Raw genomic sequence first — 19,466 nt, 5'->3', positions numbered from 1 at the left:
ATTTCACTTCACGAGCACTTAGCTTGGCAACAAGTAGCAAATTGTACTTCCACTAATGGCCATTTGAGGCTGGCTTCAAAAGGGAGCCAATCCCCACAGACTCTCTGGCTAAAATGCCAAACTTCAGCTATGAAACAAACACGTTTAGAGCCTGATACAAACAAATACGTTTTAAGGTTTTAAGGATAGATTCCCCCCTTCGTAACAACTGCAACAAATCCATTTGGATTTTATGAAGAAGTGAAGTTAATGAAGACATTATGATGTCCAATATTTGGAATCACTGAGCTGGACCTCTCACTAACGCCTGCCTTGTTGGCGCCTTTTTAATTTAATTAAAAAGACAAACAATAAGGCCAGCTGTGAGGCACAGCATAACCAAGAAGTTTATGCTCGAGTTTTGCTGAATGAAATTCTAGTTTGTTTTTGTTTGTAAGTTATATGAATGCAAGGTGCACCCATAAACAACTCCAGGAGGGGCCAGTGGATGATGACAGGACTACATCCATATTTTATATACATTCTATGACTGACAGTAGTGTTAATCCTGCCCATGATGCTGACTGGGAATTTGTTGCTTACTTTTCCACTGAAAACTTGCAGTTTTATGTCCAGCCACCTAAGGAATGAGTCTCATGGAGCAGATGGATTTAAAGGTCTGAAGCCAAGCCAAACCTGACACGAAATTTAATGTAAAATTTCAATTTTTTTGTTGTTAAAATACACAACATTTTACTAAACTTTAGAGCAATATCCCCCTGTTTTCACCCTTAAAGGTGAAAAGATATCTTTAACATACAGTGTTGTACAAACCTTTGCATTCAACTCCATACAGTGTATATATGTATATACATTTATAAATATGTATGTATGTAGGTAGGTAGGTAGATAGATAGAGAGAGAGAGAGTTATATATTTATATATATTTGACTCTACACAGGAATGTTAAGCAAAATATCAAACTGAAAAGCACTTCCTTTCAGTTTTATAATTGCAAAGCAGGAAGAGACCATCAGGGTCAGTCAGCAGTGCAGGAAAAAGAAGTAGGAGGGTAACGGTCAATCCAAGCTTAGTGCATGTTTCTACATTCGTCTGCGTGTTCACACTGGGCCTGTTAGATCATCAATCAAAGGTCCCTCATCATTCCCAAACACTGGTGGCCTACATCCATCCAAGACACTAACACACGCTGTCATTGTGCCACAGGGCCACGTTAGCACTGGTGGCTAAATAACTGTCAGATCACTGTGGCAGCGTACAGGCCGGAGCCCATGCCTCATTCCCCAGTCGCTCGCCACAGCGTTTAAAGAGTCATCTCTTCCACACTCTGTGTTGCATCCCAGGTGAACATGTGGCTGCATGTGGCAGCTTGGGAAGTAATGATATGGTCATGATGGATGCGTGTGGGGTCGAGTATCAAGTTGGGGCAGGGCACTAGGGAAGTGGGGGTTGTTATGTAGTGGCGGTGGGCACAGCCCTGCCTGTCAGACCGCCAGCCTACAGCCACAGCTGCCCAGGATACATCGAATGGCTGGGAGCCAAGGTCAGCACGCCAGGGCTCGGGACTGTTCACAGTCGACTGGTCACACACTCGTAGCAGCAGCTCAAACAAGCTCAGGGACAACAATGAATTCCCTTTGTAACACACTGAAAGATGAAGCACTCAGATTTTTTTCCACGAGCCTTGGACAGATACAATGAACAGAGAAAAACTGGGAAATCTTAGAAAGTAAGTCTTGTTTTTAATTTAGTTATTTGATACTAATTTAATAAGTTCTATAAATTACACTGAATCAAATCTCCAAAGTTTCACCTGAGATAAGAACAATCCAAGAGTCTGTTCTACTGTTCTGTCTCTGCCTAAAAAAATTCAGGAAAAAGGGGAAAACAGCAAGATTTCTGCAGCTCAATTTAAAAATCTCATCTTCTGTAAAGATGCAGAAACATATAAATGATGGTTTAATTGCAAATAGATTTTTAAAAGTTTATCTTAGTGGAACAGCTTCTATAAATTGCCTATGCAAATGTCAGGCTCTTGCTGGGATAGGTGATTCAGTAAATGGAACTCAGTAAACAGATGTATTTGAATTATATTATCCAGAAATCTCAGTCTTTACACAATATCTTTCACTAGATGGTTTGTAAATGCAAAGTTGGCAATCACAGAAATCCAAGTTACTCTAACTTTTACTGGCACCACCTGATTTTAATATTGGCCTGTTTTGGTTATGGTCTGTCCTGAGTGCTCAGGTTCAAGAAAAGACATTGACAAGTTAGTAATTCACATCATCACAACAATGCTCCCTTACTAATGCTTATAATTAATGATTACAATTAGGTTAAATTAGCCAAGATTATTCACTTTGTCTGTCTCTTGTGTGCAAATTTATATTAAGTTAAAAAACAAGGCTAGAAAATTGGTTACAGGAAACGTAAGACAGATTAGTTCTAAATGTAAAAATGGATCTGAAACAAACAAATTAAATGTTCCATTTATGAAAATAACAATGTTAATATTTAGCCTGTCTACAAATTTGCATCATACATCATATCCATTTCCACTGCAGGTGCCTCATTATTTTAAAGCTTTCATTTAGGTAAATTTAAGCAAAACACTATGCTAATCAATCATTATTTAGCTGTTATCGATTACAAAGCACATGAACACTATGGCTTCTTCAGTGAGTTCAGTACTGCCAAACACAGTCATTTATTTAGTAGTGCTGGGGTTATTACTTCAGCCATGCTGTGTTTAGACTTTGGTTGCTGTGGTTTCCTTTGCCTGCCTGGCCAAGAACAGTGTTACGGTTTACCTACTAACAGCCCACCATTACTGAGACTCCTGTAGTGACGTCTGGTCAGCGCTTGTGGTCGGGGCTGCTGTTTAAAATGTAAATTAAAGCAGTGTTCTCGTAGCTATGCCGTGCAACAAGCACATATATCATGACGTGAGGAGATTTTGCTGTGATATTAATATTTAGTGCAGTTATGCCTCAAAGTGGACCGTTATGCTCATGTGTGCCCCTATATTTTTATTCTTTCATTCTACTACAGTAGCTTTGCATGATTTCAAGTTTAAAATATTCCCTATTTTACCTTATAATTTTTCTTTGCTGCACCTGTTTAGTTCATTCACTGTCTGAAACAAGCTTTTTTAGTTCAACACTCTTTAAGCCAACATTGTGCTGCACCGTGTTAACATTAAGTTTCAATAGCAGCCTTTGGTGCCTGAGATGACCATGATATGGTTCAGTCACTCAACAGTAAAAACCTACAGCAACCTCCTTGTGACAGGACAAATCAGTTGGTTGCCCTGTGACCGCACTGAATGCTTACTGCACATGCAACACCCTTAACCTCAGGGTGACCACTTTTGATCACAAAGTGATTGCACAATACGTAGCAAAGTGTCTCCAAAAAGTCATGGTCTGACTTGGACTGCCCGCAATCACTCACAGATGAGTGACGCTTTATAAGTAACCACTAATCTAATTTTGCCAGCACACTGTAATCAATCTTAGTCAGTCTGTGCCAGTGAGCTTAAGTCATCTGCAATGAATCTCTTTGCAGTGGGGACCCAACTCAACTGGTTGGCAACTGGTTGAAAGGTTATGTTCTCTATTCTATATGAGGTTCTAACAGGACCAGAAGTGGTTAATAATTGAATCTCTTTTTAATGTGAATTTCTGGGAATATAGACAGCAGGCATCAGTCTTGTCGTGTCTTGATGTACCAAAATCAATGAAAGACAGCAACAGACACCTCTCTTTACTCACCATTTCTTTATACAGCACTCTGCATTTAATCATTAGGTATTCTTAAACTCTGGCTCTCTTCCACAGTGTGTCTTTTGTTCTATTTCCCTGCCCTCACCCCCAAACGGTTGAAGCAGATGACTGCCCCTCCCTGAGCCTGGTTCTTCCGGAGGTTTCTTCCTGTTAAAAGGGAGTTTTTCCTTCCTACTGTCGCCAAGTGCTTGGTCTGAGGGGGTCGTCTGATGGTTGGGGTTTTCTCTGTATCATTGTAGGGCCATTAACTTACAATTTAACGTACTTTGAGGCAACTGCTGTTGTAATTTAGTGCTATATAAAACTTCATTGAAACGGTCACAGACCAGGTCCTCGTCTCAATGCAATCATTTCAAAAGTAACAAGATTGAAGTCCATTGCACATGTTCAAAATAATTTTTTTCAATGTATGCAATGTAAGCAGTATCATCCGTGAGAGATTAACTGTACATACTGTATGCTGACTTCACTATATTGAACTTCAGCTATGTTTAATGTGAGATACTTATTCTCTCAGCTGATGCCTTTAGGGGTCGCCACAGCAGATCATCTGCCTCCACATCATCCTATTCCTAGCATCCTCATCTGTCACACCAACCCTCTGCATGTCCTCCTTCACTACATTCATGAACATCCTCTGCGGTCTTCCTCTTTTCTTTCTCCCTGGCAGCTCCATACTCAGGACCCTTTGTCCAATATATCCACTATCCCTCCTCTGCACATGCCCAAAACATCTCAACCTTCACTCTCTAACTTTGTCTCCAAACCTATGACATATGATTTATATAACACAGAAGAAAGCTACCAGGAAAGCAATGGAATATTTACAAGCCTACACTGATGATGTATTTATTATTTTCTTTAGTCTTTGGTTTTGTGAAATTTTTTGTTATTTGTTTTTAATTCAGTTCTTTCCTTTTATTTAGTTATTTCATGAGTATTTTTCTGGCAGTAAATAATCATAACAAAAAAACTTCTTCTTTTTTTTAAAAATATGCAGCTTTTCTTTGAATCTAATTAGGTCACCTTTCAGATGGTCAACAATGTTTGCGAGCAGACATCAAAACTATGTGAACTGTATTAAAAAAAAACCTCAAAATACATTATTCATTGAAAAACCTGAAACTGTCTGGACAGATTACTATAGTCTATTGAGCTTTACAAGAAATGCCACTTCTTTCCTAAACCAGCATATGCGGGATATAATATTCTATAGGGTATATAAATCAAATCTGTAAGGTACGTACGCAGCTGTGTGTGAGTGTTGACATGCACGCCTTATGGAGGTGCAAACAGCTGTCTGCTGGCTGATGGTGTGCCTTGTAATGTCAGAATCACTCATTTATATGCACCTGGAGCAAAGATATCTCAAGCGTCTCAGTCTTATAATTCAAATCAAGCTGCCTATGTTACCATAGCCTGTAGATGTTCATTCGGGAAGGGCACAGAGAAATAAACAAGGTAACGCAGCTCGAGTGGCTCTGACATTTAACTGAATTCTAATAGAAAGTGACAGGAGATTGACATTAAATGAAATTCATACAGGGCATCTAGAACAACCAATGTGTGAGGGACAAACAAACGGGGAGAGCTGTTCACACTTGCTCACACAAACAGTGAGATGTTCTCACTTAAACAAAGAGATACAGTTTCACATGGAAATGAACATGCACACATCTTGTTCATTATTTTACAAATGAACTGCACTTGAGAATATTTTGAAGATACGCTTTACAGTGGATTAGGTCATCACAAATAAAGCTACATGACTATCAAATTTTTAATTCCATGACATATCATGTTAATTTACACTCCTTAAAGTGACAAATTTAAACAAATTTCTCATTTCTACTTCACACAGGCCTGAGATCATAGGCTAAATTGTACTGAACTAACTGTGCATAGTGCAGGGTAGCAGAGTGCTGGATATCAGCAGATATTAGTTATGGACAGAATGAAGAAAATAACTAAAAATATTGTTTTCTGTAAATATCTTCGGATATGCAGCCATGAATAAGTCGATCCTTTAATTTTAAAGTCCACCATTTGCCATGATTTAAAAAAGGACTAACATTAAACATTTACATTTACAGACAGGCTGATTGGCCTGCGGAGATGATCAGTGGATCAACAGATAAAAATCTTGCAACTATTTTGGTAACAGATTAATCCTTGGCGTTTTACATTCTCAAATTAGATTATTTTGCCTGCATTTCTCTGTTTTATATGATTTAAAAATAAGTATATTTTGTTCAATTAACCAACAAATGGAGAAACAAACCCATATTTAATTTGACATGCGGATATTTTCACTACTCTCAGTATTAGACGCTCAAACTGCCGATTTAGTTTTGCAAAACAGTGACAGGGTATTTTTTTTAATCTTTCATTTATATCTTTAATTTAGTCATCTACTTTCTGACAGGGATTGGATTATTTTATCAATCCCTTTATCAAAAGTCTTATTATGTTATTGAAAAAGACCTTGCCTCATTGTGGAAATGAATAACAAGCACCATTTAAATATAGCCTGAACTGAAATATTTTTAAAACTAAACAGAAGCTCAAGAATAACACCAGATTCCAGTGTTTTCTAACCTTTGCTGGTCCCGTCTGTCACACAAATACATGTCTATCATAGGTCCAACAGCAACAATGGTGCTGGGATAAGGTCTTTGTTATAGTAAGTGTTAAACGATGTGCTGTGGAGCAGAAAGGTCACTCAGGAGCATTATCGTGTGGGTCATCTTACCCGTGAGGACTCATAAGAAGGACTGGACTCATAGGAAGGACTGGACTCGCCACCTGGGGTCCAAGATGCTTGGGTGGTCCGCTCATCCATACCTGTCAGAAACAGAGAGCACAACTCAGTCAGAAAGTCACGATTACCCTCACAGTTCAGTGTACCCGTATCACATGTACCTGTGTCTTCACTCAAACAACACCGGTTTATTTAGTGTCCCTGTGGTTGTGTTTAACACGACATCTTCTGTTTATAACTCGCTGTATATAATGACCCTTATATTTATATTTGCTTTTGTAATCTTTTTAACTATAAAAAATGTTTCTTACACATCTGTTCTGGCATGGCTAGAACATTGGAAATGTGTGGAAAATATATGAACCTTTTTTTAACATTAAAGGCTTTGATTTCTTACAGATTTGCTGGCAACTTTTTTTTCATAATTACGAATCTGTTTTTGGGAATTTTCAGACATTTCAATTATGTAAAGAGTTTGTGTGTTTCCGCACGGAATATTTATTTTGTAAGTAGTAAAAGACAAGCACGAGAACAATCTATATAAATCTGTGTTTGTCCAATTTACGTTTCTAACTTTTTTTTGGTATAAAAGTTATTATAATCCATAATGAATTAGATTACATTAGAATATGTTTTACAGATAAAGGAAAGAGTTCACGTGTGAACTAATAATATATCCAACTAATCGTACTATAACAAATTAAATTTCTGTGTCTCTGTTTGCCTGTGAATTCCTTCCACAAGATTGACACCTAATGAACCAAATTTGGCACATAGGTACACCACACAGATACAACTTTTATCCATGTGACATGATGCTATCATGTTGCCTGGCAACCACCTACCAGGACTAAAATGACCCATGTGCAGCGTTCATGCACTTACAACACCTTATAAAAGCATTGTATAATTTTCATTTCACAACAATAATATCCTACTCAGCAAATATCGAATGTAACTGTTTTTCACATTTTCGAATTGCAATGTTTAAATCATTAACATTACAGTATAACATCTGACAATTAAATACATTATACTATATATAAAATATATAATATAGTATGACTCCTATATCTACCTATTTCTTTGTCAAAACAAATCTACCACCCATATTTTTTTTTAATTTTCTCAACGTGATTAAGTTTACCAGTTTGACAACAGCACAATAATAATAATGAAAAAAAATGCACTTCTCTTTTATTCTGGCTTTTCCAGCTTGAAATGTTTTCTGTGGGTTTTTTTTTTCCTTTTTCAATTTTCATTATTAAGAAATATATCTGAGTTTCGGGTAGTTGTCTGAACAAAACAAGATATTTGCATATGCTGTTCACTTTCTAATATTTTATTCAGGAAAAAAAATCTGGAGGAAAATAATTCACAGATTTACTGATGACAGTAATTAGTGAAATTAGTTCTGAGCTGCAACACTTAGTGGCCGCTAAAAAACATCTTCAGCCAGCAGCTTTGCATATAACAATGACCACAAATGAGCAAAAAAGAAAAAACAAAAAGAAAAACTTAATAACCTGGGTGGGTCACATAAACAGACTCTTGTCTTGCTTACAAGTTGGAAATGCTATTTAATTACAGGTGCAAGCCTTTGGTCTGATTAACACCCAGACTGCCATGACAGCAGTGTGATTTTTACAACAAAACAAAAAGAAAAGTGACTAACTGATATCTTTAAATGTGACACATAAATATATTTTTCCTTCAAATTCTCCTCATGTACCACAAAGCAACCAGAAACTTGGTAATCCGATGTATGGCAGGCTAAACAGCTGAGCACTGAAACGTGATAAAACTCATTTTCTAAATTAAAGAAAACCTGAATGTTTCAAAACTCAAACTGATAAACAAATAAAATCAATAACGCCAACCAATCTGCAAAGCTAGAGCATCTGGCACAGCTTGAAAAACACAATATCTGATTTTTACAATCTAATTTATGTGATATAGTCAGTAACAAATATTTGATGCCTTGATTGAACATTATTGTGCTCCTGTAATAGCCAAAGTCACCACAAAGAAAACATAACTGCAACGCGGGTAAAGCATCAATATTCCCGAAGTTATTGATTGTCCCTGTTGTAATAATATCTGTCCCAGTAAAATGCAATCCCATTTGTTCATTTCCAACTTCAAATAAAGAATATCAGATTTTATAAATATTGGGTATGCTCAGAAAAAATAATACAACAAACAAAAAAAACTTTTTTTTACACTTTAACAGGTTTAACAAATTTAACAGATGATATGCAGCAAAGTTGGTCTAATAATCAAAAAAGCAGAATTTTTCCAAGTGAAACTAACAACTTTAATAAAAAGTAAAAAGCAAAAGTTAATTATGCACAGCTAAAAACAAACCTATAATCACTGATCAAAACGTGTTTGGTGGTGGTCCTCTGATTCACCAACATCTAAATACAGCTCTGCAGCCCTACATATAATGTTCAGTTTCACCTAATGAGGTTCAGTGCAGCTTACATGGAACTTTTTATGCGTCACTAAAGCTAATAATCACAAACAAAGCCCTTTGGTGTTATCGGAAATTGATGAGGATGTGGAACAATGATTACAGGATACGGAAAAAATACCCAATCTGAAATGATACTGCAGTTAGATTTTTTTTTTAATTTTTAGTGTCAATACTACAATTTCAGCCTCCATTCTGCCAAGAACTTCTTAGTCAGAAACCTGTTTGTCTAATTATACATTTTACCCGAAAGTCAGTGACATTTCTGTAACCAGAAATCACGCACCAGTGAGCAGCGCAACAAATAAGTTTCATCCTGACAGACATGGTGCTTTGCTGCTTGCACGGAGTAGATTCATTTCCTCTTCTTCAGTGGGCAAACTATAAAGTTAATTTGTCTCGCTTTTGTGATTTGTCGGTTTTGTCATCCACATCTGAGGCCGTGATACTCGTGTTACTAATTGAACTACTAGTGTTGGTAGTGTGATGACACGATGGTGACATGCTGTCGCCCAGCTGAGGCATTTTACACTGTGAATGTAACAATGGTCAGTGTTTGCAGTCTGGGCCACTGGTTGTCATCTTGTCTGATTACCATCTCCAAAAGGGCTCTAGGGTTCCCTCTCTTCTCGGTACACAGACAGCCACCACAATGAGATTACTCACTGATACAAGAGGATAAAGAAAACACACAAATACACTGGCTGGCTGCAATGTAAGCATAATGAAACATGGAGAATCGGTGCTATCCCACCAGTAGTACTCAGTGCCAAGGATCATTATAAAATACTCCAAATTCATAAAACCAAGTGCAGTGTACTAAAGAACCACCAAAAACTATCAGCCACCTCTGGGCCTTTTTAGCCCCTTAAGCTCACCGGACACTTCCACACAGTCTGACGATTTACCTTCCTGCCTCAGGTTCACATTCATCATTTTTTTAAGAAATGTTTGGTCTCCGAGTGTGTCTCAGGGTGTTTTCCACTATGTTAGACTAGAAGTTCTTTACACTGATAGAAAGGGGAGTTTAACTGGTCCACCCGACTTGAGATCAAAGTGGGCTTTATGTGGCCCGCAGTGTCCAATGACTTTGACGTCCCTGCATTAGACTGAGCTCATTTTTTTTTCTGTTCTATGACTTTAAGACCTGTCCACCTCATCTGATTTTTGTTCTCCAGCTTAATTGACCAGCAAATTTGTAGGAACATCCCTAATATTCAGTATGTAGTCCATCAAACCATTATCAACAACATGTTTTCAGTAGAAGGCTCTGGGTGAAAAAGCAAGCAGTGTGGTTGTAGTGGTTGTGGTTGTAATAACATGCTGACTCCTCCTTTCTTACCATCTCTACGGCATCATTCATGAACAGCTTGCACCAAACCTAGATTCAGTCAAAAGCCATCCAACAAAATTACTTGTGCACTTTTTGTACAAATGAAAAGATTTGAGCATTAAGTTCAATATTACTGATGCAAGAAAATCCAACAAGGTTGTGAAAGTGTCTGCTCAGCAAACTGCAGGAAAAAAATAGCCAAGCATTACAGTTTGTATTTAGAATTTCACTACTAGTGACACTTGCTGAGATAGGAATCTATATCATCTTACTCACTTGGAGAATGAATACTTTCCATCACTCGAAAACAGTTGGCAGCACAACCACACGCCAAATGTTATGCATTTATTTTACAAAAAAAGAGCATTTGGTCCTGGCAGTATCTGAAATACACTTAACATAACACATGGGGCCCATAATACATAAATTGCTCCTATGGGCAAAGACAGTGACACATTTTGTATACAGTGGTCCCTCGCTATATGTTTCGCGGATTTTTTTGTGCAATTTTGCATGCTTTTTTTTTTTTTTTTTGCAGCGCATTGTGTTCTGCGTCCTGATTGGCTGTAGACCATTATCAATCAATCTCGTACCGTGTCTCCTGTACAGTACAGAATGCCTTCGGCTTGTCAAATTTACCTAAATCTTCGATTGCTAGCAGTGTGACTCTAATGTGCTGTACTGTAAGTTTGTAAGTTTTCTACCCAACAAACGCACCAATGCTGACAAAACTTTTATACACCATCAAAGGCACCTGCGGGTGAAAAGTGTGAAAATTTTCATGCCTGTCTGAGAAAAGTGTATAAAATGTGTAGTGAGGGGTTTTACAGCCTTAAAAAAAACCTATAATAGCCTTAAGCCTTAAAATCTATAATAATTGTCAAAAAATTAAGTTGGCTACTTTGCGGATTCCACATATCGCAGGTTATTTTTAGAACGTATATATATATATATATATATATATATGTATATATGTATGTGTGTGTGTGTGTGTGTGTGTTACCAGACATTTGGGAAACCTCAAGAGCTGTAGAGTAAGTTTGAAACAGTTATGCATGTACTTTCTCATACATTCTCATATTGGGTTCTCAGTTTTGGACCCTTGGGCTATATCTATTTCCATGTGTGCATCATGGCGTTACATGAAGAGCGTTGGCAGAGGAACAGAAAAAAAATCTAAATCAAGATGGAAAAAGGCTGCAGTAAAACTGATGGCCAACTAATAATGAGTTGCAGCTACTATATGGAAGTACACAACTGTACTAAACTGCAGGATTACAATTTGCAAAAGAACATGAAAAGAAGCTTGATGAATACTGGGTGTATAATCTTTGTCTATATGAGGCCGAGATAAATCTGTTTGACTCAGATGAGGTGTGTGGCATGAAAGTGGGCCGGACGACCACAGTAAATGATATGCAAACAGTAACACACAAAAAGGACTGTGATGACCTGTGGCTTGTGTATTTGTTGAGTTATATTTTATTTCTTTGTACAGTTTTGCTTCTTATTTTGGGGGGGGGGGGGGGGTAAGTACATTGAACTTGTGTGTAATAAAATCTTCTATATAACAAAACACTAGCTAGAAACATTATTTCCTGTCTCCAGACACCAGGTACTAGAGACTAGACGAATCTCCCATAAGTGCCCAAAGGAGACAGACAAGATTCTGACGAAGATCTGGCCAGGTACACTCAAAAAACCAGAGCAACGCAAACATATCTCGAGCATTTCTTCAGATATTGGTGCAACACTATTATCCCACTATCCCAGTAATAAAAAGGTTGACTAACGCTCATTACACTTCTACCATGGGGCCTTTAATGCAGTAAATGAGGGCTGTGGATCATTTGATAATCAGATCTATTTTCCAAAGGGATGTATTCACTTCTGGCAAATAGTGCAGCGTGATATAGTTTCCATGTCTGTTAGAGTAATGCTAGGGTTCACACAGGTCCGAGTGACGTAAATTTCTACATCGCAAAGATGATGAATGTGAGGCTCTGTGCAGACGTCCACATGCCTGCCAATTTTTTTGTGACCACACGGACTTGTCCATGAAGACACTACTCCACAATACACAAGTACACATGGGGCCCCTCAGGAAGAAGGTTTTTGGGCTTGATGTCTAATTGACGGTTTCTTGTATAAATGATCTTAGAGCAGCCCAGTCAAAACTATGACTGTGCCAAATGTTTTCACGCAAATCACAATAATGTGAAATAGCAACTGAAATCAGACAAATCCAACTGATTCCAACAGGGACACACAGGGTTAACATCAACCCTCCATTACTCCATATAAGCTACACTTACACCACACCTTTTTATTTACCACAATCTTTTGCACTAGCTACAAACACTGGCTACAAAACAAACATGTCCATGATTACAGCTAGAAACAGTGAATTTCAAACACGCTGTTTCCTGACATAATCGACAATCTCAAACACTATATTTCAACAAATTTAAATTAAGACCTGTTAGCCCAAAATTAGGGATGCATCTAATCGGGACAGAAATGTTGATAATATGAGGTGTGATCGAGAAGTGTCACCTGTGTGCCGGCGCAAGACAGCACAAAGGCATGAAGCACAGTTCAGGCTGTTTGCTCTGAATGTTCTCCCTCAGAAACTTCAGACTGACCCCAGAGGAAAAGAAATTCTTATGCACGACCGTGTGACTATCAAGAAAAACAAACGGCACACTCGTGGATGTGCTCCTGACCTCACTTGCCACTTTTGTTCATTGACACTGACAATTCTTTAACTGAAACATGCTCATTTGTAGATGGACACACTGGTTTCATCACCATCACCATCACCTCCACAGTTTGAAAGAGAAGTTTAGGATTGCTCTCTGCACAAGTTCAAGGGTGTGTGCAGAAATCACAGAGCACACAGTGCAAGTGGTCATAGCGGGACATGCAGGAAGGAAAAATAAAAGTGGGGCTGAAAATGGTCAAGAGATGCACGTGAAGATAATCTTAAAGGAAGAGATCGGGTAAACTCAAATCAGATACGGTTTTTGATTTTCATGATCTGGCTTCCAGAACATTTTGATTACACCTCATAACATTCTGCCTTTACTCCTCCCTTTCTCGGAGGGAAAGATTACTTTTCTCTAGAACTTCTGCTCTATATCACACTGCCCTGATTCATTTGGCCAGAAAAATATTAACCACTGCAAATGTCTTATTTGGCATCTATATTAGTTATGAGAGGAGCTGGAGCCTATTCATGAGGTGCAAGTCTGTCTATCACAGGGCCAACACAAAAAGACAGACAACCAAGTTATGGTTTCTCCAATTCTGCTATCAGAGATCAGCCAAACAAATATATTAAGGACTTCAAGCATCCACCGATCTAAGATAACCTGAGCCACACTCCAGCGAGTCCACATTCAGAGAGCCACATCACCAGCCCTACCTTTATATTGAGAAACCTAATGATAGTAGGGACCTGATTTGTTTTGCATAATTCCTTTTAAGAAGTTTATCTGTCCCCTGGATTTTTATTTCTTTTTCAGGCGAATCTGAGATGCGGTCAGGTGTAACGGAGGTGAAGAACTGACATGGAATTACCCCCATTACAAACTAATATTTTATTTTTAGAAACAAACACGGTTATTTAACAGCAAACAAAGATGTAGTGTTACCATAAAACAATAATTAGAGTTATTATAGTTCCAATTTAAAACTATGTGTGGAAAAACTATTTAATTATCACACTCATATTCACACAAACAGCCAATTCAGAATCACCACTTCACCCAACACACATGTCTTTGGGCTGCGGGAGAAAGCCAGGGTACATGAAATGAACTCACACAGGGAGACTTGAGCCAGCCAGTGTATTCAAACCTAGGAGCCTTCCCGCGAGGTGACACTACCCTGCAGGGTATCGTTCCTTCATACACGGTTGAACAATTTTAACTGGCATATGCTTACATCCTCCATGTATCTTCTCTGTAATGCATTTCTAAATCGTTGAAAACCATCTTGACTTTACAGGCAAGAGTATTTATTTTTGTTAGGTGACATCAATCTGATAATTAATAACCAAATCTGATGCTTTGCACACAAAACTGACCTCAAAGTGAGGCAGCAGCAGTGACGCTCTCTTTGTAGCTACGACCGGCAATGAGACATTTAATTTTGGGATCCGTCTGACTGACAAACCAACCTACAACAGCTGCTGGTCACAGTCAACAAATGTACCACTACATACCCACTAAATGAAAATTACCCATTTCACAGCAGCCCCACTCCACTGAAGAGTCAATGGCCTCATCAGATTTGCATCATCAACACAGCTGGAGGAGAGAAATGATGAATCTCCGTTAGAGCCACTTTGGCTATTTTTTCCAATCCATCTTTCTCTGACACACTTTTGAAGGGTCCTGCATGTCCCACTCTGCCTCAATTATCTGGCTATGCCCAGCTGAGATGCAATAATCCAAACCCTCATTCCCTGCAATTTCCACACTCATGACTGCACACTCACTTGCCTTAAGTTCACAATCACTTATGTAGGTGCTTCTTCCCCTACCTTGAGGATCAGAGAGACATGAGCTCTGGCTGTAGGCTAAAGGGAGGAGGGATTTACCCGCTATAGGTGTCAGTGCTGGAATATTTAAATTAGAACGTATACATGCATACATATGCAAACTAAATTAAGCCTCCTGAAATTACAATCCACTGCAGAGTCAAAGTTGTGCGGATGCTTGTTTGTTGGAAAAAAGTGGTATAGCTCATACGAGCAGTTTTTGCTACAAAAACACAAAATACTAAAGCAGACAATAAATTCCCTCTCGCTATTTAGATGTAAGACACTTTTAGTGGCTCATCTTCTCCATGATACTGCAGCGTGATATAGTTTCAGTAGTGAATTTTGCTGAAGTTCCACAGGAAATATTTAAGATGTGACTAAACAAAATACCAAACATTCAGAAATTTGAAACTAAAAAACAGAAAAGCTAAAAAGCTATGAAAATCTTTCCAGAGTGTGTCTCTTACAGCAAAATATATCCTGTGACACCAAACCATAAATGGATGTAGAAATATCATGTAACTCAAAAACACTTGAGTGTAATCTCTCCGTCCTACATCTAATTATTTATCAATCAAGTTATATATCTATATAGATATATAATTTTTTAAAAACACAGTGGATCATTCAATCTCAATTCATCCAATTAAAAAAACCACCATGACATATTTTGAGTATAATATTAACAGAAAGGTGCTCTTTGTAAAATAGTTAATTTAGATTTAGTATATGGTGTCATACCTCAGAAATATCACAGTGAAGAAATATCAGTCCCCTACCTGCAAAGTTATGGTTTCTCCAATTCTGCTATCAGAGATCAGCCAAACAAATATATTAAGGACTTCAAGCATCCACCGATCTAAGATAACCTGAGCCACACTCCAGCGAGTCCACATTCACAGAGCCACATCACCAGCCCTACCTTTATATTGAGAAACCTAATGATAGTAGGGACCTCATTTGTTTTGCATAATTCCTTTTAAGAAGTTTATCTGTCCCCTGGATTTTTATTTCTTTTTCAGGCGAATCTGAGATGCGGTCAGGTGTAACGGAGGTGAAGAACTGACATGGAATTACCCCCATTACAAACTAATATTTTATTTTTAGAAACAAACATGGTTATTTAACAGCAAACAAAGATGTATTGCAAATTAATGAACAAAAACATCTGAAGTGTTACCATAAAACAATAATTAGAGTTATTATAGCTCCAATTTAAAACTATTTGTGGAAAAACTATTTAATATCTAACACAAACAGTCAAACCTAGACTGTAGGGGGAATAAAAGAACTGAAACAAAGCTGCCTATTTATAAATCTGTACTTAGATAGAAATAAGCAAAAGGAGACATTAATACCTAATCTGAGCTCTTTAAATCTGCTCTAAACATAGTTCATGTCATAATAATAAAAATATCTGCAGATAGTATGTTTCTCACAAAATATTACATTTACAAATTGCAAATAAAATCTACAAAACATCTTGTAATTACACAGTCACGCCCACATAATTTTTATCATTTTTGTTTTTAACCAACAGCCCAGGTGTAGCCTTAGTTCAGTTTTGAAGAAAAAACTTGGTTACCAGAAGACACACACCAGTGCCAATGAGCTTTGAGCTGTAACTTACAATTCTCCACAGAAAAAGCACCAGGCTGACCACAGTGTATTTAAGAGCACCTTCCTACAATAAACCACAACAGCACATAGTTATGCCTTACAATGCACTGCATGGACAACACCAATGTTTAGTCATCCTAGTAAAAATGCTTGTTTTGCAGATAAATCAACATTAAAGAAACCTGTTTCATTTTTTGTCATCAGCTTGCTGCAGCAATGACAAAACAACCCGGCTGCTGAAAACATCCACAATTAGAGAAACGTTCACTGAGGTTTCCACCTGTGTAATCTGACACAATCAAGTGAAAAAGCTCTGCAATACATTTCCTGTCTGGCACTCCTGTAACTTGTTTCAAATCGGCTCTGACTTCTCAGGGAGCAGATAGTAGTGGTGGCGGCATGCTCAGATTTATTATTTTTATAAAGGTATACCTAAAACACTGTCACATGAAAACCTTCAAAAATATTGACAACGCTGTTGTCAATGTGAAACTTTGTGTTATTATTACATTACATGAACATATGCGTGGGAAGCTTACCAGAAAGGTGCGACTATTTGAAAATCCTCAGAGCAATTTCACTAGAATTTCTTGCCATTTGTTTTACTGAAGAGACCACACATACACACACACACACACACACACACACACACACACAGCATCATCGTTACTTGAATGATTAGGTATTATAAAAGTCAGCCCCACAGTTCATGTGTGACAGCTCTGTTCTTGTTTCTTTGTCATTTCTCCTCAGTGTGTGTCTTTCGTTTCGCAGATAACCGACGACAACGAGGCTTTGTGGATGCACACAAGACATGCTTTCACAATACATAAAGCTCGATTGTTGACTTTCTCTAGTGGCACGTCAGACAATAGATGTGCTTCGGATTCATGTCCTGTAGCGTTTATAGATATAGGAAGCGATCCAGAAGTAGAAAAGCTTAACGCTAGTTATTACGACCGAACCACCTACTAACCCTAACCCAAAGAGACCAGAAATTCATGGAAAACACACTTAAATGTATGCGTATATTTGAGGGGCATCATCAATATGCTCCTGTAATCTTGCTCAATAAGAAAATGTCACACAATCCCACTAGGGATATTAACAGCATTTTCCTGAAGGAAACCTTACAGCGAATCCTTAACCACAAGCTGACAAAAGAACTGCCTAATTAAAGCATCTGACAATGCGATGAAAAAATGAATAACACTCACATTAGATCAATAAAACATTTACACCCGTCTGTGTCCTAAACCAAGCTTTGTTCTACATCTTTACTACAGCACTGCACTACAATTCCAGGTGGAGGGCTCATGTTTCAAGCACCAGATGTGAAAAGCACACACACACAGAGGAGAGAGAAGAATCACATGCAATGCTGAAAACTAAGACAGTTTTCTTCCAGTCGCCATTTATATAAATAAGTCCAAACAGAACTCAAACAAATCAGAATCAGGTAAACAACCGATCTTCAAGTGCAGAATTATGAGTCATGCGAGCAGGGATAAAGAGAGACTACGTATCAGAGGGTTTACAGAGAGGTCTTTGGGACCAGGTCCTACCTGATGCACTGAACTGACTGCTTCCAAGTGTGGTAGGCCTATTTTTCCCTCCGCTTACAGGTGGAGAGAACATCTGAAAGGAGAAACACAGAAATGCATACCTACAATTAGAGCAAGTCAGATGTGCAAAAGCAACCATTCACATAATCCAGTGCCATGATACTAAATCAAGGTTAGCCTGTGAAATCATACTACTCGACATACTAACAGGAATTGATCAATTAGTCATTATTAAGCCTATTTAATCATCACACCTCTTGGAGCTGCATGGCAAAGCGTTTAAAAAAAACCCAACCTACCGCACTAAAGTCCAGCAGGTCACTTAGTTCCTTGTCAGTTCCGAGAGCGGCAATCCGCTGCTGGGGGTTCATCCTGGCGATCTAGAAAGCTGGAGAAGACAAAGTCCATCAGATTACATCTTTGCTGGTTTATTGAGCAGAGGGGACTAGTACCACATGAAATGACTGCCGCGGGAGGTATTTGTTATGGATGAAGAATAAAGACCATCACTGTGAAGTAAAGTTGACTATGGCTTTAACCTTCATGTGGCAAACACGGACAGAACGGGCGTATAATCACTGATGAAAGTGTGCAGAAATGTTTCTCTTTACTTGTTTTCTCTCACTGCGCTGATTAGGAGAGATGAGACCGTTAGTAGGAGCGCTCTGAATGGATGGCTCTGCTTGTTAAAGCCAGGACCTGCAGCATCGCGTTAGAGCGCCGACAACGTGCCTCTGTTATCACTCCGAGACGTTTAAACGACCCTCTGCCCGGGCTGTCACTAACCGTGTTAATGTCAGTGGTCTGTGCGGCTTATTTTCCACGTATAACGATGGTTATCGCCTGGTGTTCGCGGAGGCACCTAACGTCGCTTAGCTAAGCGGCTAACACTAGCTGCAGTCCCTAGTTCATATGGGTTGAAAATAGCTAGCGAGCTGCAGGCAGCTGCAGCGTTTTTAGTCCGTGTAGACAGCAGTACGGAGAAGACAATGCCCTCCGATAGACCGAAACGTAAATTACAGACCACTTCAAGACAGGCAACACAGATAAACAAATATTGTAAATGATAATCTTAATTTCCAGCTCCGGAATACAAAACGCAGTGATGGTCTTTCTCAACTCCCCAACTTCTTTCACGGGTCCGAAAGCTTTTTGGCAAACTCCTTCTGATATTTTACCTGTTTTCCGATTAAAATCCCGACTAGGGTGATCTGGTGAAGAGTCGTTTTCTGAAAAGACGCCTCAGAACAGCGAAATGTGGGTTTAAACAGCAATAACTGGGGGAATATCCTCTATATATATCAGTTACGAGTTTCCCTTAGGCAGACATTTTTGCTTTGCAAAAGCCTCAGCACCACGATGACATTGGTTACT

At 38.5% G+C, this 19,466-nt stretch overlaps 1 protein-coding gene across 1 annotated transcript in view; it reads right to left on the bottom strand.

Moving 5' to 3' along the window:
• Positions 1-19,450, bottom strand: part of LOC120720992 (transcription factor 12-like) — a 51,146-nt gene extending 31,696 nt beyond the window's left edge. Inside the window, exons 1-4 of the mRNA XM_040010952.1 lie at positions 19,271-19,450; positions 18,392-18,480; positions 18,093-18,165; positions 6,541-6,632 (exon numbers count right to left, since the gene is read on the bottom strand). Coding sequence (XP_039866886.1) covers positions 6,541-6,632; positions 18,093-18,165; positions 18,392-18,463 — 237 coding nt within the window. The 5' untranslated portion in view covers positions 18,464-18,480; positions 19,271-19,450. The remainder of the gene's footprint in view (positions 1-6,540; positions 6,633-18,092; positions 18,166-18,391; positions 18,481-19,270) is intronic.
• Positions 19,451-19,466: the final 16 nt, after the last annotated feature.

This window comes from Simochromis diagramma, unplaced genomic scaffold (genome assembly GCF_900408965.1).
Source record: "Simochromis diagramma unplaced genomic scaffold, fSimDia1.1 OVJJ01000603.1, whole genome shotgun sequence".
Classification (NCBI taxonomy): Eukaryota; Metazoa; Chordata; class Actinopteri; order Cichliformes; family Cichlidae; genus Simochromis; species Simochromis diagramma.
The sequence above is the reverse complement of the archived record's forward strand: the minus strand, read 5'-3'. Positions and strand labels throughout refer to the sequence as shown.